The following is a 24,194-nucleotide window of genomic DNA, read 5'->3' on the forward strand; positions in this document are numbered from 1 at the left end:
CAGGCGGAGAGACTATTCAAATACTAATGCCCTCTCCCTGGGTGGGGGGGGGTATCTTCCCTAAGAGGAAAGAGGTGGGGCCCACCTCTACTACCCACCTTCCATTCAGAATGGGACCGCAGAGCCTGGAGGAAAACAGCCATGGGCCACACCTCCTTACACCAGTATGAAGCTACAGGCTGACAAGTGCCACCTGCTAGGTGGAAAAGCACACTGGCTTGAGGCCTCACAGGGTGTACCAATCTTCTAAGACACTCTCAGGGAAACCAGATACTATTGCGTCCTTCCAAGACCTGAGCCCGTTCTGGTCTGGGAAAACCTGACTGGGGTAACCAAGGAAACCAGATGCCTAGACAACAGATAACTACAACCTTTGCTAAGAAAAACAAAGTTATGGCCCAGGGAAGGGAAGAAACTTGCATTTCAACTGTGATACAGGAATTTAAACAACTAATACTGAATCCAAAAAGTTTAGGGAAGATATGGCAAAAGAGATGAAGGGTATAATGAAAACACTGGGTGTACATAAGGTAGAAATCGAAAGTTCAAAAAAACAACTGGCAGGATCTATGGAAATGAAAGGCACAACATGAGATGAAAGACACAATGGAACCATACAACAGCAGATCTCAAGAGGCAGAAGAAAACACTCAGGAACTGGAGAACAAGGCACCTGAAAGCCTATACACAAAAGAACAGATAGAGAAAAGAATGGAAAAATGTGAGCAACATCTCCGGGAACTTAAGGACAAAATGAAATGCAAGAGTGTACATGTCATTGTTGTCCCAGAAGAAGGGAAAAGGGGCAGAAGCAATAATAATAATTTCCCATCTTTTATGAAAGACATAAAATTACAGATCCAAGAAGCACAGCATACCCCAAACAGAATAGATCTGAGTAGGCCTATGCCAAGACACTTAATAATCAGATTATCAAACATCAAAGATAAAGACAGAATCCTGAAAGCAGCAAGAGAAAAGCGATCAATCACATGCAAAGGAAGCTTGATAAGACTATGTGCGGATTTCTCAATAAAAACCGTGGAGGCAAGAAGGAAGTGGGGTGATATACATTTAAGATACTGAAAGATAAAAACCACCAATTGAGAATCCTATATCTGGCAAAACTGTCCTTCAAGTATGAGGGAGAACTTAAAATATTCTCTGACAAACAGACAATGACAGAGTTTGTGAACAAGATACCTGCTCTACAGGAACACTAAAGGAAGCACTGAAGACAGAAAGGAAGACAGGAGTGAGAGGTTTGGAGCACAGTATTGGGTGATGGTAGCAGAGCAATGTAAGTACACTGAACAAAGATGACTGTGAGCATGGTTGAAAGAGGAAGGTTAGGACCATGTGGGACACCAGAACGAAAGACGGAAGATAAAGACTGGGACTGTATAACTCAGTGAAACCTAGGGTGCTCAAAGATTGTAATAAAAGGTACAAATATGTTTTTACATGAGGTAGAACAAATGAATGTTAATATTGCAAGGTGTTAAAAATAGGCTGGGATTGGGGGGAAAAGACAATGCAAACTAGAGACTATAATTAACAGAAACATTGTATTATGCTTCCTTTAATCTAACAAAGGCAATATAGCAAAGCTAAATGCATATGGGGGGTGGAGGGGAGGACATAGGGGAAGGGTATGGGACTCCTGGCATTGTTGATGTTGTCTGACTTTTTATTCCACTTTAGTTTAATGCTATCTTTCCTTTTGTTGCTTCCTAGCTGTAATGTTTGTTTTTTTCTCTCTCTCTCTTTCTTTTTTCTTTTTCTTTCATCCCTCTACCTTCTTTGACTCTTCCTCCTTTATGGAAGAAATGGAGATGTCCTTATATAGATAGTGGCGATGGTGCTGAATACATAAATATGTGACTATACAGGGAACCAACTATTGTTTGCTTAGCACCGAATGTATGGTGTGTGAACACAACTGTCTTAAAAAAAAAATGGGTTGATGAAAACAACCAGTAAGGATGGATTATGATTGGAATAACTGTAGAAAACTCATGTCCATGTGTTTTTTTTAATTACAGTAGCAGTATTTAGGGCATGCTAGGGAGAGGTGGATCCTTTAAATTGAGACCATAATTCTGCCTATATTGCTGCCAAAACGTTCCTCCTTGTTTTTATTATTTGTTTGTTTGTTTTAAATTTACACCAGTGTTTTTGTAAGAATCTGATTTCGATGGCCCTGATTTATTTATTTTGAAGTGTATGTATAAGTATTTGGCAATCAATTTCTTCTCTCCCTGTCTTATTCATCTGTGCTTTTAGGTTCTTTTACTCTTGGAGGTTTTGATGTACTTACTTTTTTAGTTATAATAAACAATTTTAAATAAACATGATACATTATCATGCTGGAAGTGTAGCACTTTGCTTTCTATATGAACACAGTAATGTAAACTAACCTTCATGGAATTTTACAAATGTTTGTATAAGAGAGGAGGAAGATCAGGAAGATAGTAAATGAGAAACTCTGATAGTTGTTAGTACAATACAAATACTCTTAGGTCTGACACATAGAAAATGCAGTTTTCTTCTTCAAAGGAATAAATAGCTGTCTTTAGCCTTGCTTATTTCTTTCTTTTTTTTTTTTTTTTAATTTGTTGCTTGCTTCTTAATTAGGGATGCTGTTTGCCAGACCACACAAAAATATTTTGTTAGCTACTTTTATAATCTGGTTGAAAAAAAAAAGGAGGGATACTTATGAGCTCATTGCTATCCTTTAGACCATTCATTGGCACTTATTGGAATATGAGCCACTGAGATAAGTTGTTTATTTGCTGCCAGTTCTATAGTAGTCATATTTGCCCTTTTTCACATTAACCCAGAACTCACGTTTTGTTTTTAGAGATTTAAATGCAAAGAATAAAGATAATATCTCTTAAATATTTTTCCAGTTGTTGTCATTGATACACCAAACTGAATTATATGCTAGGTTCCCTTATTTTCTCTCCATAAAGAAAACAAAACAAAACAAAACAAAAAACTTTGCTTAGCACCTCAATAGACAATTAGTTTTTATGACTTCCCAATAAACTATTTCTTAGTTGCTTCTTTCCTGATTTCCCATTATGACATATTTTTGCATTGGTATCATACTGCTGAGGAAGTCTCAGGTTTTGTTAGGAAATCTCTTGACCCAGCAGGAAATCTCTTGACCCAGCAGATACGGGGTAGTGGTTAAGAGCACTGACCCTTAACATCAGGCAGATGGCTTGAGTCCTCACTCTGTGACTTACCTACCAGCTTTTTTAGCTGGCTCAATTTATTTAAATGCTCTGGCCTTCAGTGTCCTTTCTTTTGAATAATAATAGTAGAGATAATAATACTCAAAGCACTTATGGGCAAGTAGGTGCTCAATAAATAATAGTTATTATTGCTATAAATAATAATATATAATCCTAATTTTTTTGTCTTCATGGTTTGTCATATTTCTTTGATATGATTATGATGTCTTAGCTTAAAAAGAAATGATTTCAGTTTAATCTGCTCCTTGGGAAGTTTTGAAAATTGTATGCTTAAGAGAGTTGCTTACTTAGTCAATCAAAAGCTGCCATTTGAGGTTGCATTTTTAAGTGAATTTCTATAAAAATGTTAGTTCTCTAGAGCAAAATTTACTGTTTAATTTGCTCCTCTCTTTTAAAATTATCACAGAACCTTCTGTGTTTGTGTAAAAATTTGAAAATTTGGCCGTGAAATTGTTGTATTGCTATTAACATAAAGGATTTCTTTAATTCTCCAACCATATCAGTTTAGATTAGTTTTGTCTATTTATAGTATACTAATAACTGTACCTGAATAAGTCATTGGAAAGCTTAGGAGCATGTGGCCTCATTCTAATCTTAGACTGGATAAACATAAAAGTATTACAATTTTGTTTTACACATCCATGTGAATATTAAATAAGCTCAGTAGTAAAGAGGGAATATCTTTGATCATATATAAATTGTATAGGTTTGCTTTTCTACCTCTGTCAGCTGAGGCAATTAATTACATTTGCTTGCAACTTGAAATTTTTCTTCAGCTACACTATTATAGGTTCATATTTTTTAACCTGACCTTAAGAAAAATATTTATGAAAGAAGGCTGAATGCTTCTTTTCATTTAAAGGCTATAAAAGACCAAGTTGGATTGGAGCTTTAAAAACAAAATTGGATCTGGAGTGTTGATGGTTTATTTAACAGATGAAGAAAAGTATCCATTCCACGTAAACAGATACTACAGTGAACTGGAAACAAGAGAGCAGTTTACATAAAACTGGAGGTGGTAGAAACAGAAAGATGATTTTTCACTTAGCTGCTTTTTTTCATGAAAGTCTTTCCCCAAAAGGCTGAATTTGTCTTTGTATTAAGACAGAAACTAAAGATGGAAAACAAGGGAAACCATAGTTTTGCAGTTGGAAATAGAGTTGGGAATTAAATTGTTGGAGCAAAATGGAATTAAAGCTGATGAATCCATCAATCCATCCTCCCTCCAAACCCCTCTCCTTTCCATCTTCTCCTTTTTTCCCCTCCCTCAGTTTCTTTAACTATTAGGCAAAGGACTTTTCTGGACTATAGTTAAATTGCTGTTTATTCCCTTGATTTTCTTCTGTCCCTTGGATAACATTCTGAGATCTATTAAGGACTTGCAGTTTGTGGTCTACTTGGACAGAACTGGGAATCCAGATGCCTGAATTCTATCCCAACTACATCACTAATTAAAGTGTTATGTGACCTTAAGCCAAGGCACTTATCTTAGTGGTAATAATAAATAAAATGTATCTGCAAACATATTTTACTACTAGCCTGTCAGGGCTGTTTAAAAACAGTTATAACTATTTAAAGTGTTGAATTCTTCAGAGTCAGCCCTTATGTAAACATAAAGTGTTGAGATCGTGTGATTCTAATATTTGCTACTCATTCATACAGAATTTTCAGGGCATTTGGGAGGAATTAAAAGAGATGGTCACACCATTCAATTTTTAAAAAGTTATAAAAAGAATAGGAGAATGATAAGATTAGAACTTAGGAATTTTGTGTTTTAAACTTATAAAATTGACAATCTGCAGCTGCTTCTACCTCTTTTGGAAAAAAAGTGATATTTTCATATGCTAAACATGGACTCAACAGGGTTAAATGAACTCATGTGAACTGTAATATTTTTGTCCTACTGTTGTCATGACCTTGTACAAATAAAGTAAGATAAGTTGTCTGGTTCTGCCAAAGAGATTTGATAAGGAAAATATAGTAGTACTGGAAAATCTGCATTATATAGGGAAAACTGTTAGCATTTGATTTATAAATTTTTATTGGCTATTTGTCCAAGTGGAATTTCTCCTTACTCTGGGAAGGCATAAACTAAACATTAGAGCCCTTAATTTATGTAGTCTATTGTTACTTCTGTTTATGGGCTGTTTCTTTGTACTGAGGAATGATTCCTTCTGAGTGATTCATCAAAACACAGGTTCCATGCCTCTCCCAGTCAATGTTAACTCGTTATTTTCTGGACCTTGGCTTTCTTGTCAGGTATTTTAAAATTAGCTCAAGTATCCTTTGGGGAATTAGGGGAATGAGCTTTGTTTAAGGGTTAGCACACCTACATACTGTGCAAGAATTGGCTTGGGATTGTGTGGGCCATTTTATAGGGTGCCCCTCTCCTTTAACTTGCTGGCTATCATAGTCATTCCAGAGGGCATGCCAGTTTAGTTGGGAACATTTGTGGAACTCGCTTAGACCAGGAAGTAGACTGTCCCTAAATGAAATAATACTATTTTGTCTCAAAACTGTTAAACCAGTTTCATTTTCTTTCCTTTTACCCATACCTCATTTCATGTTTTATGCAAACCTTAAAAATACAGGTGGCTGTTTGCTGAAGTAAAGAGGCATTTGTGATTTTAATTTTAAATGGTGCCTGTGCATGTGCTGTCTCCTAGTGTTTTTCTATCTTGGAGAGAATGGCATTCATTTTGTGATCAAGCTTCTCTGATCTTCCGATTTAGATGAAATTTAGCTCTGCACCTGGCCTTTGGTTTTCATGGGAAGAATACCAAGATGCCATGCTACCCTTTGATAATTTTCTTTTTAAGGCAAGCTAATGTTTTCCGCCCTGATTAGTCACAAAACCTTTGTACATTAAAGTTTTCTGTTTTATTTTTATTTTATATTTAACTCTCTGAGCTGAAACATGCTTGTTGATAAAGTATTAGTACACACTCAATAAACCGATTATGTTCTCAGATCAGACTTTCTTGGGCTGTACTTGTCATTAATAAGAAATTTTCTTTTAGAACTTCAGAAATATTGAATAATCAGCGACTAAACTGATAGACACAATATAATGAAATTTCTGTTCAGACTAGCTTGGTCTAATTCAGAATTTTAAAAAGGAATTAGTTCATGCATACAGTCACTAAAACAGGTCAAGGATTTATTGCTTAAAAGGACTAATAAAAAGAATAAGAACTATGTGTGATTAACATTAATGGTATGTGCATTAGAATCCTGGATTTCCCTTAAGTAGTGGGGAAGATAAGATACACACAAGTTAATAAATATACCATGTAGTCATGTGCAATAGTGCCCTTAAGTGAGGCAAATGTAGGAGAAAGAGATTCCTTCAGGTTTAAGAGATGGAGGTCGAGTTGACAGAGGAGGGGGCAAGAATAACATTTCAGTGAGAAGTGGGTGGAGAAAAGATACTTTCAGGGAATAAGTAATATGAACTGGGGCTAAGTAGGAGCAGGACACACATTCAGGGTTGTAATGGGAGATGTGGCATCTAACTGATGACTCTTTCCCTGGCACTATGTGGGCAACTGGCAACCAGCTACGTGGATGCTGTGGTCAGATAGCCTGGGGAAGTGTGGCAGTGAAGAAGGGCTGTTTTAACTAGTGCTTGAGGGAAGGAAAGGATTTGATTAGGAATCTAGATGTTCTCAAAAGGAGAGAAAAGAGCATACACACTAATTCACAGACAAGGACAGTAAGACCAGTTTTGCTCTGTTGAGGTTGAGAAAGATAGGTTAGCTGTATGAAGTGCCTTGAATTCCAGGCTAAAGAATTTAAATTTTATCAGAAATGATTTGGGGGTTCTTTGATATCCCCTACTTAGAATTAAGGCTTTAGTGATCAAAGCAGTTTTTTGAGAAGCTGATTAGAGGTATTTGGAAGAATTATGGAGGATGGAAGAAAGACTAGAAGCAGAGGTACCACTTAGGAGAATTGAATAAATTTGGTAATGACATTTGAAGATGTAAAAGTTAAAGGGAGTGGAAGAATTAATAATGATTACAGTTGAATCTACCAATGGCGGTAAAAACTGGCATATTTGATGCTTTGGGGGAGAATAATGATTTAGTCAACTGATATTTACCAACACCTGTAATGTATGCTAGGCACAAGGGTTACAGTGGGGAACACAAGATAAGGATTCTACCTTCATGGAGCTTCCATTTAATGGGGGAAAGAGAAAAGAAGTAAGTACGATATATATGTGTGTAAATGTGTGCGTATATATATGTAATATATATGTAATGTCAGGTAGAGAAAGCAAGCTAAGGGATAAGGAGTGATGAAAAGAGAGGGAATGTTTGAGTCTGAGAGCTAACATTTTAGTAGAGACCTGAATGAAATTAGGGAGGGAGCCTCACTACCTGGGATAAGAGCATCCCTGGCAGTGGGATAGCAAGTGAAGGTTCTGAGTGGGATTGCACTTGGGGCAATAAGACCAGCAAGAAGGTCTTGTGGCTGGAGTAAAACGGCAAGAGGAAGAGATGTTGGGAATGAGAAGCAAAATAACCAGGGAGCAGAGCATTAGGGTCTTGAAAGCTGTGGTAGAAAGTTTTAATTTTATTCTAGGTATGATGGAAAGTCACGAGAGTGACGTGGCCTGTGTTTTAAAAGGTCCCTGTGGTAGTGGAGTCAAGCCCCTGAGTACAATTAGGAGGCTGGTGTAAATAAGGTGGTGGTGCAGATGAAGCCTAGGGCCTCACAAATTGAGGTGGGATGAACTGGTGAGATCCCAAACATATTTTGGAGATTGAACTAATAGGATCTGTTGAGCTAGATGTTGGGTGTGAGGGAAAGAAGAAAATTAAGGAATATTCTCAGGGATTTGTATGAATTAGTAAAAGCTAATTCCACTTCTGGGAGGAAGCAGATCCTCTCAGCACCTTTGTGTGAAAAAGGCTCCCTTTCTCCCTGCAATGTACCTGGATGTTAGGAAAGCACCATTACTTGGTGAGAGGAGCATGGTTGGGTACTCCTACTCGGCCCTGGGGCCTGACATCCTTGTGAAGGACTCAACCTGTACAATTAAACCCATACAATCCATTAACCCTACATGACTCCTAAATTGTTTTTTTAAATTCAATTTTATTGAGATATATTCACATACCATAGAGTCATCCAAAGTGTACAGTTTTTCACAGTACCATCATATAGTTGTGCATTCATCACCCCTATTTTTTGAACATTTTCCTTATTCACCAGAAAAAGTGAAAATAAGAATAAAAAATAAAAGTTAAAAAGAACACCCAAATCATCCCCCCCCTCCGTTTTTCATTTAGTTTTTGTCCCCATTTTTATACTCATCCATTCATACAGTGGATAAAGGGAGTGTGATCCACAGGCTTTCATAATCACAGTCCCCTCTTATAAGCTACATTGCTATACAATCATCTTCAGGAGTCAAGGCTACTGGGTTGCAGTTTGATAGTTTCAGGTATTTACTTCTAGCTATTCCAATGCATTAAAACCTAAAAACGGTTATCTATGTAGTGCATAAGAATGCCCACCAGAGTGACTCTGGACTCCATTTGAAATCTCTCAGCCATGGAAACTTTATTTCGTTTCATTTCGCATCCCCCTTTTGGTCAAGATGTTCTCAATCCCATGATGTCGAGTCCAGATTCATCCCTGGGAATGACTCCTGAGTTTTTGACCAGGGCATCTGGGTGGACTGTAGTGTCATCCCCAATTGGGGAGACTGGAAGAGGAGGCCCGGAGAGGTGGTGGAAAGCGAGTTTTCTTTTGGGCATGGTAAGTCCGAGATGCCCGTTAATCATCCCGGAGACAATGTCATGTAGGCCAATAGATACAGATGTCAGGAGCTGGAGTGGGGGAGTGGTCAGGACTGCAGAGAGGTTTGCTGTTTTTTGAGTTTGAAATAATAGCTTGATAATCAAGTGGAACTGTAGGCCTAGGACCTGGGAACATGATTTTGATTAAAGATGTAGATGGAGAAGTTGTCCTGCCCAGAGGAATGTATGAAGCCTTTGAGGGGAGTTACGTTGAAAAACAAAAAGGATGAAGACTTTATTTTAGAGTATACTACACAGAGGAAATTGGAAATGTATCTGCAAAGCCACACAAACAGGAGGAAAATCAGGGTAATGCAGCATCATGGAAGGTAAGGCATGAGAGGGTGGGGAATGTTAGGAGAGATGAGAAAGAATCAGGGCTCAACAGGCTGCTGGACTTAGGCTTTTGAAAGTACTGTTTAGAGGTAATAGTGAGTGGTAAAGTAAGTTGCAAGGAATTAAAATATAAACCACTTTTATATATTATATATTTTATATTATATATTAAGAAAATATGCCTCAAAAGGGGGAAACAATAGGGTCAAGCGTTAGGTTTTCAAAACAGGACGAAGTTGTGTCTGTGTGAAGGCAGAAAAAAGGGAACTAGTGAAGAAGGGGAAAGTTGACGATGCCAGAAACAAAGGGAGAAAGTGAGGGAGAAGGTTAGCAGGTCAGGAGGATAAATTGTGAGGGAAGTTAGTCACAGAAATGATATTTTTTGCTTTGGGACTTGAAGGGAAAAAAGAATAGCTCTTAGAAACAGGTATTCAGCATAAGAGTATGGGGAGAGATAAGAACAGATTTTATTTTCTTAGTAAAGTTGTGGGTCAGGTGTCTGTTTCAGGGATTGCCATTGGCATTTTTTTATGTGTGAAAAGGAACCAGTAAGGTTTTTTTTTTTTTTAATTATCAAGCAGTGATGAAGGACCAGTTAGAAACACTGAGGATAATTCGTAATCGCCCATTAGTATGCTGCAGCTTCTGTGGCCCAAGAGCACAAAGGGAAGAACTGTGGATTCAAAATTGATCTGATGTAACATGGAAAAAGTTAAGGTACCTGGAACAGTGGTTCATAACCAAAAAGGGTGCATATTGAAATCACCTGGGGAGTTTTTTCAAAACACTATGTATTTGCCTCTTTTCCTTACAATGTATCAAACTGAGGAATAGGAGTAAAACTGAAAGTGGGAGGAAGTGTGTGTGTGTGTGTGTGTACACATATAAAAAAACATTTTGGGTGATTTTGTCAATCTTCCCCTTAGCCTCATTGAGAAAACTGTTGCAGTCTGTTGAGGTTAGCAGGCAGATCGCAGAAGGGAAGTTGCTAATGGACTGAAAGAATGAGGGTAAGGTGTTTGAAACGTGCTCCTCAGGAGTTTAATTGGTGTCATAGCCAATATCAACAACAATAGCAAGTAGTAGTAGTAATACTTTGGGGGTGTGCTTTGCTAAACAGTTTCCAGCACTGCAGAAATTTACAGAGCCATTCATCTGCTCATGAACTCTCCAAGAAGGGATTCAGCATTTTAATAACATACCTGACCACAGTACCCTTATTTTCATGAAGCATCTTGTGGACTAGTTTCTGCAGACTCATTTTGAGAATGCTGAATTAGAGGAGTCAGCAGTGGTCAGTTCCAGTTAGATTTAAAAGTTCCCAGGCTGCAGGAAAGGGCAAGCTATAGTGGAAATGGGGTGGGGGTGGGGTTGTCATGTTTAAGATCTTGAAAGCAGAGCTCCAGGCTGTGATTCTATTGGTGGAGAGCTGGGTTACTTGCTAGTCCTCCAATTAAATTTATTCTGTTTTCCAACATTGAGTCCAGTATTAGTTGGATCATCAGTATAAATGTTGAAGTTGCAAAGTATGAGACAAAAATGGGAATTACAAAGTATTTAGAAACAGTGATCAGTAGCTTAGTTTTTCATAAACAGTGTTGGATAAAGTCTTTATGAAAGCACATCAAACTCCATTGACCTTCAGGATAAACTTTTCCTTAACTGTAAGAACAGGAAAGCAGATAATTGTCAAAAGTAGATGTATTTTGAAGCTTTGGAGCACTAAACTACAAGCAGTAACTTAATATTTGGGGAGTTTATCCCCTTTTGAGCAGAGGTAATATCATAGGTGCTGAGAATGCCTCAATTTGTACAGCTTGGGCATGGAACCGAAGACAGTCTTGGCAGTGAAGTATAGCTCTATTCCTAAGTTAAACATGATAATTAATACTGAATGTTTTGTCTCTTAAGATTTCCAAAGAAGTCAGTGATGGATTAGGACAGTGATTACTGGCAGGAACTAGACATTTATATAGTATGATTTAGTTCTTAGTGATGTGATGTGAGATATTGTTAGTATCTGAGCCTGCTCTTAGTATTGAAAGACACTAAGTGGGAAATGTTCTGAACAATTTTCAATTCCTCCAACCATGTGAGTTTCACAGGTCGCAAGTTTCCATTATTTTGGGCCAACTGACATCATCATTCCATTCCTTCCCTCATGTATCTTACCCTTGTTGAATTTTCCCTCACAGTTCTCTGTTTAAAGAAGAAACATATTATCACACGTGAATTCTTTTGGTTATAAAAGTATGCTTGTGATAACTTTTTGTGTGTGATCCAGCTGAAGTGATCAAAGCGCATGGAAAATCATTTACCAGTGATATATGTACCTTGTACATTCTATATATTTATTTTTCCCAGTGGATGCCTGAACTTTCTTTTCTTCACAGGTAAAGTCAGTGATAAACCTTTTGTTTGCTGCATATACTGGAGATGTATCTGCACTCCGAAGGTATGTTAACACAGTGGAGTAGCATATGATTTACAGATGTTTATTAAGCGTGCTTCTTGGAAAGTAGTTGTTTTTTAGGCTATCTAAGGTCTCACGTCTCTTTATTAAAAGTGACCCAAATAAAATATACATTAAATCCTCACTTCCAGTCTCTTAGGACTGCTGTCTAGTCTTGTCCTTTTCTACCTCCTGTAAAAGCCCAGCCCTGTTTTCCCCAATGGTAACTATCTGGCTAATTAGTATTACTGTTTTATTGGAATTAGATAATTCCTTCTCAATCCCCATCTACCCTCCACTCCCCATTTTCTTTTTGTGTGTGTGTGTGTGGGGTGGTGGTGGCACAAAATAGGGGCATTTGGTATTCTGCAGCTCTCCAGGTTTAGAAAGACCATATAGTACTGTATATTTAACATAAAATCTCTTATATAGAGTTGCATCTGATCTTTAAATTGGAAAAATGTCTATGCTTAATTTCTATCTTTGTTATTAAATCTGATTAGTACTTCTTGTAAACTGTAGACTATAAAATGTTAGTTTAAAGAAAGTGAGTTTTAGTGAAAGCATGTAACTTTGGTATGCATTTCTTGCCCTTCTGAGGCATAAAACCTTTGGTATAACTGTATCACTTATTCTTGAGTTTTGCACAATAACATCATGAAGCTCAGTTCTGTGAACAATGTTTTCTTCCCTCCCTACCCCCAGCCACCCCCCCAAAAAAACAAGCTAAGGAAGAGAGGTGATGTGGCATTTATCCTAGATGCCAGTGTACTAAGTGAACAGTGTCTCAAGTTCTCATGAGTGAGCCTTGTGAAGGATTGCACCTGGCAGGCCCTTAGGGTGAACTAATACAGTAAATATTACAAGTGTGAATTAAATTTTATATATATATAATGAATAGCTGTGCTTCCAAATTTTCAGATTTGCTTTGTCAGCCATGGACATGGAACAACGAGACTATGACTCTAGAACAGCACTCCACGTAGCTGCTGCAGAAGGTAATACGTGAACCACTCATCTGTTTACTTTCCCACACTTCGTTTCCACTCCATACTGAAATCTGCTTGTTTTTGTTTTGGATATAGGTCATGTTGAAGTTGTTAAATTTTTGCTGGAAGCCTGCAAAGTAAATCCGTTCCCCAAGGACAGGTAAGCACTCACATAGTTACCTTCTAACATATAACTGGCAAGTCAGTACTTTATTATACAGAGTTATAATATTCAAGCGATGGTATATTTAAATCCATTATGTATGCATTGGAGACATTCTTGAATTTGCTGTGGTGGTTTGTAAAGGCAACAAACAAAACTTTGTTTCTGCTGGATAGATTCTTATCTAAGAATGGTTTCTTATGTAGAATATTTCAGGTTAGTATGACTATCAGTCATGCACTGTATGAAGAAGACAATGCTTTTTGTTTGGAAAGAGAAAATAGGAATTTTTGTCCTCATGGAGTTTTTTTAACCGCAAAGAGTAGATAAGATAAACATTTATAGAAGCATATTAAAAATGTACAAGGAAATTACTGTCCCAGGACTCTAAGTATATTGGAGTTTGTTAAAATTCCTGGATTTGGGTGGGATCAGTCTTAGAAAGCTTCATGGAAGTTGAATTTTAATCAGTGCTTTGGAAGAGAGACAAGATTTGAAGGCACAGAAGGAAGAGAAGGGGACTCTATATTGGGAGAAATCTGCTTGGAATATATTCTGCCCTCTGTTCTTCTTTTTGGTCAACATAGGAAGCTGCTATTCATCCTGCAGTAAATGCTATATACCCAAAGTGAGCAGTTCAAGGGGATACAAGAATGCAGCTTACTTATATACATATATATTTAAGTAAACGCTATATTTATATATCAAATTATATAACTGGAGGGGAGTGGAGTGAGTAATGAGAAATAAAGATTTAGAAGAATGGAAAGAAAAAAATACTTGATGGAGAGGCTTGCTATCTATGCCTGAGAGTTGGGGTTTGATATCTGAGAACTGGGAGCTCTATTAAGTAACTTTGGAACAGCTGATTTCTGTCTAACTATTAGGCTTTTCTGCTTACTAAAGCTTTCACTTTTTAATTTTAATTAGAGGTTTGGGTTTTATAATTCAGCTTGCAAGAGATGCAGAGAAGTTATGAAGTCAGTGTCTGAAAATGGTTAGCAATTTTCTAAGTGTTTTAACACTTTGGTTATTTAACTTTATTCCTATAGCTGTTAAAAATCACTATGCTTTATTGGCAGTATTCCAAAACTTCATGTTAGGGTGACAGTCCATCCTTTTATCTCAAATGTAATGCCCATTATCAGCTCTTTCTAGAGCAAGAAACTGAAAAGATACCCCCATCCCTGTTAAGCCCAGCTAAAACCACTATTTAACACGTTGGAAATACGCTTTATTTAAGGGTTGAATTAAAAAAAAATTTTTTCCTTAAATTGGTCTCTAGGAATGTGGAAGTATAGGTACCCATCTGATATGCAAAAGTTAGCTACCTTGGTAACTGGGTATTCAGCTATTCTAGAATGGAAGCAAGAGACCCAAGACAATTCTTTTCTCTATTTCATAGAATCAGCATCACCTAGAATTATAAAATCGGCTTGAGAAAAATTAGTGTACTCTTTAAAGTTGATATTTTGCATTATTTCATGGAAGAAGAGTGGTAAAAAATGTAACTTGTAGTTTACATTCAATTTTTCTAAAAGGAAATTTAAGACAAATAAGTACATGCTACAGGGGATGATTGAAAAGTTAGTCCCATCTTACTTCCCCACCCCCTCCAAGTTTAGGGCCACTGACTCCCCAAAACAACTAAGTTCAGCTGTCTTTGGAAACATAAAGGTATACGTAAAGCATTACTTACCTGATTTTAAAAATTAAGAAAAGGCTACCAAACTTTATCCAAAAAGATTTTTAAAATAAGACTATTTTAAAAGTCTCTTGGTTCTATACTGTGGCCTTATTAAAAGGGTAGGTGGTTAAAAACAGATGAAAAGGAATAATGCTCAGAAAACCCAGAAGGTGATAAAAGTGACACATGAAAAAATGAAGAGTGACTGGTGGCTATGGAGAAGTTAAATGACCTAAGTGAAGAGAGGGAGAGAGTGGGAAGAGAGGCTTAATAGTTTGTGGAGTATTGGGGAACTAATTACCATACCCTGCCCTCTCTTTGGCTTGGCCTGTGAGTTTTATAGTGCTGTCTCCTCTTACTGATGTCTTTCTCAAGCTATAATTAGCTGATTAACCACTGTTGGCAATGCTTCATTAATCTTCTTTATCCTCAAATCTTCAGTACATCACTCTGAATAGCACAGCCCTAGAAGGTTACTGTAATAAGGTTAGCTGTTACTCTGGTTGTGTAATAGTCTGACTGAGATTCTGGCTTTCCAGTCCTTATCAGAAATGATTAAAACATCCTTTCCTTCAGTGTTGATCTCGCTCCTCCAATGTATGGTTGAGCCCAAATGAGGTCATGGTTATTTCTAGATTTCTGAGACTTATTGTGATTTTGAAGTGACTGCAACACAAATTTTCTGTCAAAGGCAAGGATGATGGATGTTATATGCATGAATTGTCTTTGAACATTTTATTTAAAAACATATACTTTAAGCTCTTCATGAATTTAAAATTCATGAATACTAAAGGATCTAATATATCTGCCAACATCAGAACTTCCCTTAGAAAGTTCCTCTCCATATACACAGACATGTAAATAAGATCCTTTCGTGGAAGATATTTTTCTTTTCTTCCCCATATCCCAACATGTCGGAAACCACTTTTTGAATTCTAAATCTCTCTCTGTGTTTGTACTAGTAATTTTTACTTGCAGTATTGCTAAAAAGAGTACAATTTGAATGGTCATTTAATCTGCATTTAAAATCTAAGAATGCTGGATTATCATCTTTGTACATAAATTACCTAACGACCCAGTCCCTGCTGTGCTACTTGTTTAGGTGGAACAACACCCCTATGGATGAAGCGCTGCACTTTGGACACCATGATGTATTTAAAATCCTCCAGGAGTACCAAGTCCAGTACACACCTCAAGGAGATTCCGACAACGGAAAGGAAAACCAAACTGTCCATAAGAATCTTGATGGATTATTATAATTATCTTAATCCCAAAATTTAAATCACTTACCTATTTAATTGTGGAAAATGATTATGAAGAACATGTGTATTTCTATGTGGTAGTGATGTATATTTTACATTTGTCATTTCAGTGTTATTGGAGTTTTCTTTATTTTATGCACAGGACAAATACGATCTCTTTGGAAAAAAATAGAAATAAAACAATCTCCCTCCATAATGTGAGCAATATTTACCTTGTGGCATTGTATAATTTGATGCAAAAGAAATAGTTACCAGTTCTAGCTTAACTATGTGATCTTCTTGATTTATTTTTGTGTTTTGTGAATTTTCAGTTAATGATGATATCTGCTGACATGCATTGATAAATTAAGCACTATGGTACAGTCTGTCCAAATGCATCAAGGCTGCCTTTAGAAGCAAATAGTGTGGTTTCAAGACTTCAAATATAGATTTAGCTTGAGTGTTTGAACAACTATATGCACTTAGGGTCATGTGTTTCAAATGTCTTCCATCACTCTCACTTCATGATGTGACTCTTTAAAGAGTCTATTATTTAACACCTGTTGGTAGAATAGACCAATTTTGATTAGACTTTATCAGGGAATCTGTTTAAGATATGTTGGCGGCCAAAACGTGTGTGAATGTAGTTATAATACTTTTGAAAAGTTTTCCTCCTTTTTCTATATCCCCTTAGCCCAGCCTCTCTTCCCAGACATTTATCTTCTATTTGCCTCTGTCCTTTAGCTGGGAAAATGGGTGCTGGCATACTATGCAGTTTTCATGTTTTCAACAATAAGTCAGAAAATGCCTCATATTTCTGGCATCAGAGCTATGTTATCTGTGTACAGAAGATGAACCAGAGACAAATTACTAGTCAAAATTCATCAGTCTAAAACGTGAAGGGATGTGCTAATATGGCTCTTTAAGAAGATATTTTTCAGTATCTAGAATGAGTTCAGAAATGTTCTAAACTACCAAAGTTATCTGATATTATGGGAACTGCTATAAATAACATTTGTTTTTAAACCTGTCGTTAAAAGCCTGCATCAAGATATTTTTCTCTTTGGGGTACCACTAGATCTCCAGTTTTCTTCCAGTTCTCTATTGTGTAACATTGGTGGGCTTCTATAGTTTAATCAGAAGAAAAGACCATTGAGACTCATCATTAACTCATGATTAATTGGGAAAATAGGTTAAAAGGACTGTAAAAGTGAAAGAACAGTATATGCTAGGAATTGCACACATACTTTATCTTATACCTCAAAGGGATGAAGGAGTATGTTAATGAGGACCTCTGATATTAAGCACACACACACAAATGGACTTCTTTGAAGCCGTGTTTAGTGAAATGAACAGAATCCTCAATTACATGAATGCCAGTGATTACCACATTAATATAGCCATTTCCTTCTCTTTTTTTTCTATTAGCATTCACTGCTGCTTCCAAGCTTTATTATGCCTGATGGCACCTTATCCACTTCAGCCAGCTTCCAAGTGCTTTGATTTTTACTTCCAATCTAAGTCAGTGACTTCACCCATCACCTCCCGTTATCTAGACAGCACCTCCTTTCGTGAACCGTGGCCAGTATTCCTAACCTGAATGGTGTCAGGCATGAAGCCCGTTCCAGAGTGCATGCTTTTGTGGGAAGGATGGTGGGTGGGCAGCCAGCTGGGCTGCTGCTGTCTTGCTCCACAGATCTAGCAAGCCATGTAGAGAGGTAGTACTTGCAAAATGTTCTGTAGGAGGCATAAATCTTTCCCCCAATGATATTATGCAATAGATGGTTTTTATTGAAATTAATTGAAATAACTTTGCTCAAACAGCAGCTTGCTTTACGATATTAAAATGAAAAATTAAGATGGTTCAATTGTGTGGCTTGAAGATTACCACTGATTTGAGGCTTTAATAAAAGAGGTTCTAACTATTATTTGGGAACAAGGAGTTTTTATATTTTCTCAGAACAAAACTATTTTGTAAAACCCTTGTGGTTTAGTTAAACGTGCCCTTACCCATGATGTTATTTATAACTATACACTGATTCCTGCTCTGGATGTTTGCTATTGGCTGGTAGTTATGAGTGCATTTGGTTTAAATGCTTGTGAACTGTGCTGTTAACTGCTGCCACCAATATATTCCAAAGATCTTTTTAGTTTTAGGCACATATGTGCTTTTTACGTCTCTTGAGAATTCTGTATGTTCATGTTAATTTAAAGCTTTGTACACATTTTTGTTTTCGCTGGTCTCAGTTTCAGTGATCTCATCTTTGGGCGTAACATGCCATTCCCCACTACTGTCTACACTGCTCTTTGGCTGTAGAGCTGGATTAGCTATCAACCATTTGAAACTGTTGTCTGGCAGTGTCTGAATGACCTGACGATGGATTTAGCTTCTTCCTGGGAATTATACAGCTATGAATGTAATTGCTTCCAGAATCTCCCATAAGTGAATCTAATGTTAAAATTATAAGTTGTAAGTATTCTGAAATTGGGAAATGCTTCTTTAAATGAAATCAGTTAGTGTTGTTTTTTTACAGTGTAATAAATACATGTATCAAAAAAACTGTGAAAAATTAATTTTCTTAAAACAACTAAGGTTTTCTCTTACATCATTGGGTTGGGAACTCTGTTGGCACATAGGAACTATGTCTGGTTGAAATCAAGAAACCATTTCTAATGTGTACTACAGTGCAAGGTGAGGGGTCCACAAGTTCATCCATGAAGGTGAGGAACAGGGAAGCATGTCTCTAGTCTGCCAGAAGTTAACACTGTCCTTTTTGCAGTTAGGACATGCTCAGTGAATAGTTGTGGAATTGAATAACTAAACATGTCCTTCCATAGGAGGATTTCTAGCCTCCTTAATGGGAGGAGAGGCTATTTTTACAGTCTTGAAATCTCTTTGAGAAGTTGAATCTAGTGCTACCACCCTAGGATTTAAGTTGGCCCAACTGTCAAAACTCAGCCCCCAAATGAGTCATTTATATATAGGAATGGCATTCACTTCCAGTGCCAGAAACCCCTGTTCTCAGAGTACTGCCCACGCTTTCCTTTCAGGTTGAGTGTTAGTGTGTATGGTTTTCTAACCATCAATAAGGTAGATGAACACCACGGCTGTTCCATTTTTGTCTACCAAAGTTGTCTCTGCTATAAAGCAAATCTGCTTTGCTATAGGAATCAAACGGTGTTACATGTCTGCATTACTGACATTTTAGAACCTGGAAGAGAACTCAGAATTTCTCTAATCAATTTCTACTCATTTTTATAAATGAAGCTGAGACCCAAGAGTGGCCTGTGATACAGAACTTGGTCCCATGCTCTTTGCTTACATCCTGCAACACTGACTCTTTCCTTTATGAATACAATATCCACCAACATGCATATTAGCAAAGACCTTATTTCTGCAGAGTTTTAAGGTCAAGTACAAACACTACAATGTGAGTCTTGAAACAAAGTCAACTTCAGTTATACATATAGACATCCACAAATAAAGCATGGCAGTGCAAGGGAACCAAATGTATGAAAAATCCCAAGTAGTGAAAAATTAAGATGTATTTATTCCACATACAGGATCATTATTTTTTGTGGGACTTTTTAGGGGGTGGGGCTATTTTTCCCATTACATGTGCTAATTCTTAAAATAAAATGATTAAATGCATAGATCGTAGACCAGATGGTACAGGGAAGCAGCCCATGAGTGTGTTAGGTGGTACTTGGTAAGGTTTTCGAGTGTTATAATAGCATTACAAAGTATTAGAGAGGAATTCATAGAATTTGATGCTTTGTGTGTGACAGCTTTCTCCCTTTAAGGTACCTTTATTTTCCTGATACACCTAAAATAAATTTAATTTAAAAACTGCTTAAGTATGGTTTTGTTTTCTTCTTTTCAACTAGGCAAGAAGAGTATTTAATTTCTCAGTGAGTATAGCAAGCACATAACCCTGAATTAGTTCACCAAAACTTGGAAGCTGTGTATTATTCAGTTGGCATCATTTAAAAGTTATAAAGAAGATTCTAAAAATAGGTACTGATTATCTATGGCCTTCCTAAATTGCATTTAAATGCCATTTTGTGAAATTGTGTATATTTTTATATAATATTTAAATTATTTATAGCTTTTGGCTATGTATGCTTCACAAATCTTAACTTTTAATAAGGTGATTGCTTTACAGCATCTGAAAACATTACTGCTGTTTCCCAAACATCTAGAATAGTGCCTGGCTCATAGCAAGGGCTCAGTATACATTTGATGAATGAATGAATGAAGGAATCTATCTTAACTAACCAAAAGAAGCCACATGAAGAAATACCCCTCACTTTAGGAACAGCATCCCAGTTCAAAAGGTAGGTACAAGAGTTTTCAAAACACTTTCTAGCTTTTCCGCCCCTTTCTCTGGGACAGTAATAAGATGTTACAGCAGGACTGTTTTGTTCATTAAGACTTGCCCTCACAGTCCACTTTAGCTTAAAGACAACAAACAGATTTTGCTCACTTAATCCTACCACAGAACTCTCTCTGATTAACGAGAAGAGATGTGTCCCCAGTGATTCATATAAGCTCTCGGCTTATACAACAACCTACAAACCATACCAGAAAATACGCAACCCTCTCTAAGCTAGGATCTATTTAGTTACTACTTATGATGATATAATAGGAATTTAATACACAAACTGTGCTAGCTAGCCAGGACATATCTCCTTTAATTTCTGGAGATACACAGCTCTCAGTGTTCATAATTTTGTTTCCTAGATGCAAATACTGTAGATATGAAGATGAGAATGATTGTATTTATGACACCAGATTTCAAGCCTATACCACTATTCCCTTATAATTCTTCAAATAGTTAAGTCTAACTTGCCAGTCCCTTTTTGATGATTATGTCTTTTCTTATAGAATTATTTTTCATCACACAGTGCTTTTTACTTTGAGAAGGGCATGGCTTTCTAGCTTATGACATCTTTGGAGAAAAATGGTACCTTTTTTGTGTGAGTGCAATAATTCCTCAATAGAACTCATCTAATCATGGATTTTAGATCACTGGACCGGAGACAAGAGTCCCACTTTTCATGTACTTAAAAAATATCTTAGTGCCTAAATAAATTTAAAAGCAAATGTCATATTATTTGTGCATTTGGAGGCAGCTGTAGTCATGAAGACCAAAGTGTTTTTTTTTTTAATATGCTTTTGATGGCACCCCTTACAGGTTGCTCCAATGTTTGTTCTCCGATCTCTTCCACTGATCTATCTTAATATGTTATAGCAATTCTGATTACAAGCAGGGTAGGAAAGGGCAACACTTAGGAAAATGGTATTATTAATCTTTTAAAATAAGGACTTATATATTTTTATATTTAATCATAACTATACATAATGCCAGTAACTTTTTAAAATCTTTACACCAAATGCTATTAATAAGAGACTAACATTAGAAGTTTAAAACTTCTTAAATATAAACTCTTGGCTAGTGCAGTAAAATGAAACCAAGCCAAATTAATCATTCTCAAAGGGCAAAAATATAACAAATAGTTAAATACCAGCAATTAGAAACAAAATTTTAAAAAAACATTGTTTTCTTTGTTCCTTCATCATTACAACTTAAAAAGGCAACCCAAACCCAGTCAGATTCATGACATCTTATGTAAAAACTGAGAGGAGGCCTTCATTTGTGTGCAATACCAAGAAAGTATCATGTGTATATTGCAGTTAAAGATATAATGTTAGTTTTAGTTTTAAAATAGATGTAAAGAAAACTTTATCCCCATCAAAGAAAAATACAGCATTCATATTGTGGAGGTGACAGTGGAAATACAAGGTGCAGCCACAAAGACAGCAATCTGAAAATTATCTGGGAGGACCCTGTCAAACCCATCCCCCAAACCACTTTTTTGCATCAGTAAGAAGGTAAGTAACACACAACACTTCACAAAAGAGCACCCATTCACAACAGTATCTGGAAAAAGCATAGGAGAGATAATGGAACCATTATGTATTTGTGAGAAAAAACACATTTAACAGTGAAAAATATGCAGTTCTTGATGTAATTACATAGGGCATGGGTTTTAAAATTATTTAATTCTCATATTATCGCTGCTTAATGATTTGAGGTGTCATTTCCTTTTTTTTTTTCCCAATTCGAAAATTGCGAAACTACATTTTATGACTAATATACTAACAAGAGAGACCAATGAACTCATTTAAGAAACATGAATTGAATTTCTGAGTTTATCTGCATCTATTGTTAATTTTAACTTCAAAAAAATAATGTGTTTTGCCTTGAGAGAACTATTGTTAGTAGCCTGGCTGCCTTGATGGAACTGCAAAGACAATTTAATTTCATCTACTAGTGGCCACAATGAAGGCAAAACATATTCAGCTTTGGATATTCAAGTTTAAACAGAAACACTACTCATCACTTTGGAAAATGTACTTCCTTCTACTGATATTAGCCAGTATCTTATAACCATAACAAACAATTCTTCCAACAAAGCTAATTTTCCCAAGAGAGAATCTGTCTTTAGTTTTAAATAGCCATGTGGAAGATGTAATAAAATTAAAGAACGTAACCTTCTCCCCCTGCCCAGATGAGCAATGACTACCTTTGATAAGCAGTTTATATAATTTTATATAAACTTTGAACTATTTCAGAGATAGACCACTGGAAAACTTCCAGCCATATTTAAGTTAGAACAATTTTGATATCATAAAATAAGAATTCTTCAGAACAGAGATTTACCGTTCCTACATCAGAAGTTCCCTAAATAACAGTGTGATCTAGCTAACAATGTGTAGCAGCTGGGTCTCGACCCTATGCACAGTATTTGCTAGATGTTGCTAAACTCAGGTATCCCAAAGGACTCTCATTCTAGTCCTGATGCTTTGGGTCTGTTTGGATGTTTTCCATTTGCAAAACCCACACTGTGGGAGAGTACCTTTAAATTTTACCTTCAGTAAGATTCATGAAGTCCTTCAGAGTAACAGATGGTTCTGAATTGGGAAAATTCCACTTGCTATCAACAGGTTGCAGCAAATTTGTTAGCCTTTCATTTTCCTAGAAACATAGGATGTGAATGAACAGAGTAGCAGGAGGGAATCACACATGGGAAGGAAAAATGTCTCCAGAGAAGATGAGAATTCATACTCTATACTGCATTCATCTGTAAAAAGATAAAATGTGAGTAAATTTATTACACCAATCTTCAATATGCAGATTCACATATTTAACATTATTTGTCCATTCTAGAATGGAGTAGTAGGATGCCATCTCCAACAGCAGATTACAACCATGGAATTAGAGGGCCTTCAGCCTGTACGATCCATTTTCCTGGACTAATCCATAACCTTTTGTGTCACCTAGGCTAATGGATTATTACTCTGAAGCCTGCTGGCTTAACTTTGTGACCTCATCCTGACTGCTAAACCTTTTTGCTGTTATGCAAGTCTGGGGACAGAGCAACGTGGCAGATCTGTTCATGTAAAACAACGGTGAGGTAATGCTGAACTATATGCCAGAAGGAGAGAGGGAGGAAAGAAGAAATGATGAATTTTCTTTAATGGTAATTCAGTAGGTATAATAAATGAATGTGGTACAGGTACAGACTGGAGAAGTAGAATTATAGAAAACCCTTTCACCTTTTCCCAGCAGTGCCTTCTGCCTAACAGCCTTGAATAGAACAACTTGTAGTCAGCAAATTGCTCATCCAAACACCAGCCTGCCACTGCCTTCCCGTCTGGCTTCATACTGGTTTTTTCCATTAGATGAGTGGTTCTCAGCCAGAGGCGATTCTGTCCCCAGGAGACATCAGGAAATGTCTGGAGAACATTTTTTATTTCATGATCTAGTGGGAGAGTCATGTTCTACAGGCATCTCATGGGTTCAGGCCAGGGATGCTGAAAAACGTTCTGCAATGCACAGGACAGTCTCTGAAAACAAAGAAGTGCCTGGTCCCAGATGTTAACAGTGCCAAGACTGAGAAGCCCTGCACCAGGCCGTAAGCCTCTCGAAAACTGAGTCAACTTTTAAAATTTCTTTTTTATTTCATGCTCAATAGTGGGTGGTACATAGTGGGCTCTTAGGAAAATTATTTTGAATTTAAAAGCACAATGATGGTTTTGCCTTTCTGTTTCAGTTTGGCTAATAGTGCAAATGTGTCATTCGGACTGTGGGCTTTGGAGAGCAAAAGCCTGGATTCAAATTTCGTCTGCCTCTGTCTAGCTGTGTGACCTTGACATGTTACTTAACCTCTCTAAACCTCAAG

The 24,194-nt window shown here is 36.8% G+C and overlaps 2 protein-coding genes across 4 annotated transcripts in view; one reads left to right on the top strand and one right to left on the bottom strand.

Annotated features, from left to right (window-relative positions):
- Positions 1-19,797, top strand: part of GLS (glutaminase) — an 85,142-nt gene extending 65,345 nt beyond the window's left edge. For all 3 annotated transcript variants that reach the window (XM_037848486.1, XM_037848489.1, XM_037848488.1), the window contains 4 exons: positions 11,806-11,867; positions 12,786-12,862; positions 12,950-13,013; positions 15,806-19,797. In XM_037848486.1, coding sequence (XP_037704414.1) covers positions 11,806-11,867; positions 12,786-12,862; positions 12,950-13,013; positions 15,806-15,962 — 360 coding nt within the window. In that variant the 3' untranslated portion in view covers positions 15,963-19,797. The remainder of the gene's footprint in view (positions 1-11,805; positions 11,868-12,785; positions 12,863-12,949; positions 13,014-15,805) is intronic.
- Positions 9,930-24,194, bottom strand: part of STAT1 (signal transducer and activator of transcription 1) — a 68,547-nt gene continuing 54,282 nt past the window's right edge. Inside the window, exon 24 of the mRNA XM_037848485.1 lies at positions 9,930-23,093. Coding sequence (XP_037704413.1) covers positions 23,079-23,093 — 15 coding nt within the window. The 3' untranslated portion in view covers positions 9,930-23,078. The remainder of the gene's footprint in view (positions 23,094-24,194) is intronic.

This window comes from Choloepus didactylus, chromosome 9 (genome assembly GCF_015220235.1).
Source record: "Choloepus didactylus isolate mChoDid1 chromosome 9, mChoDid1.pri, whole genome shotgun sequence".
NCBI classification, from domain to species: domain Eukaryota; kingdom Metazoa; phylum Chordata; class Mammalia; order Pilosa; family Megalonychidae; genus Choloepus; species Choloepus didactylus.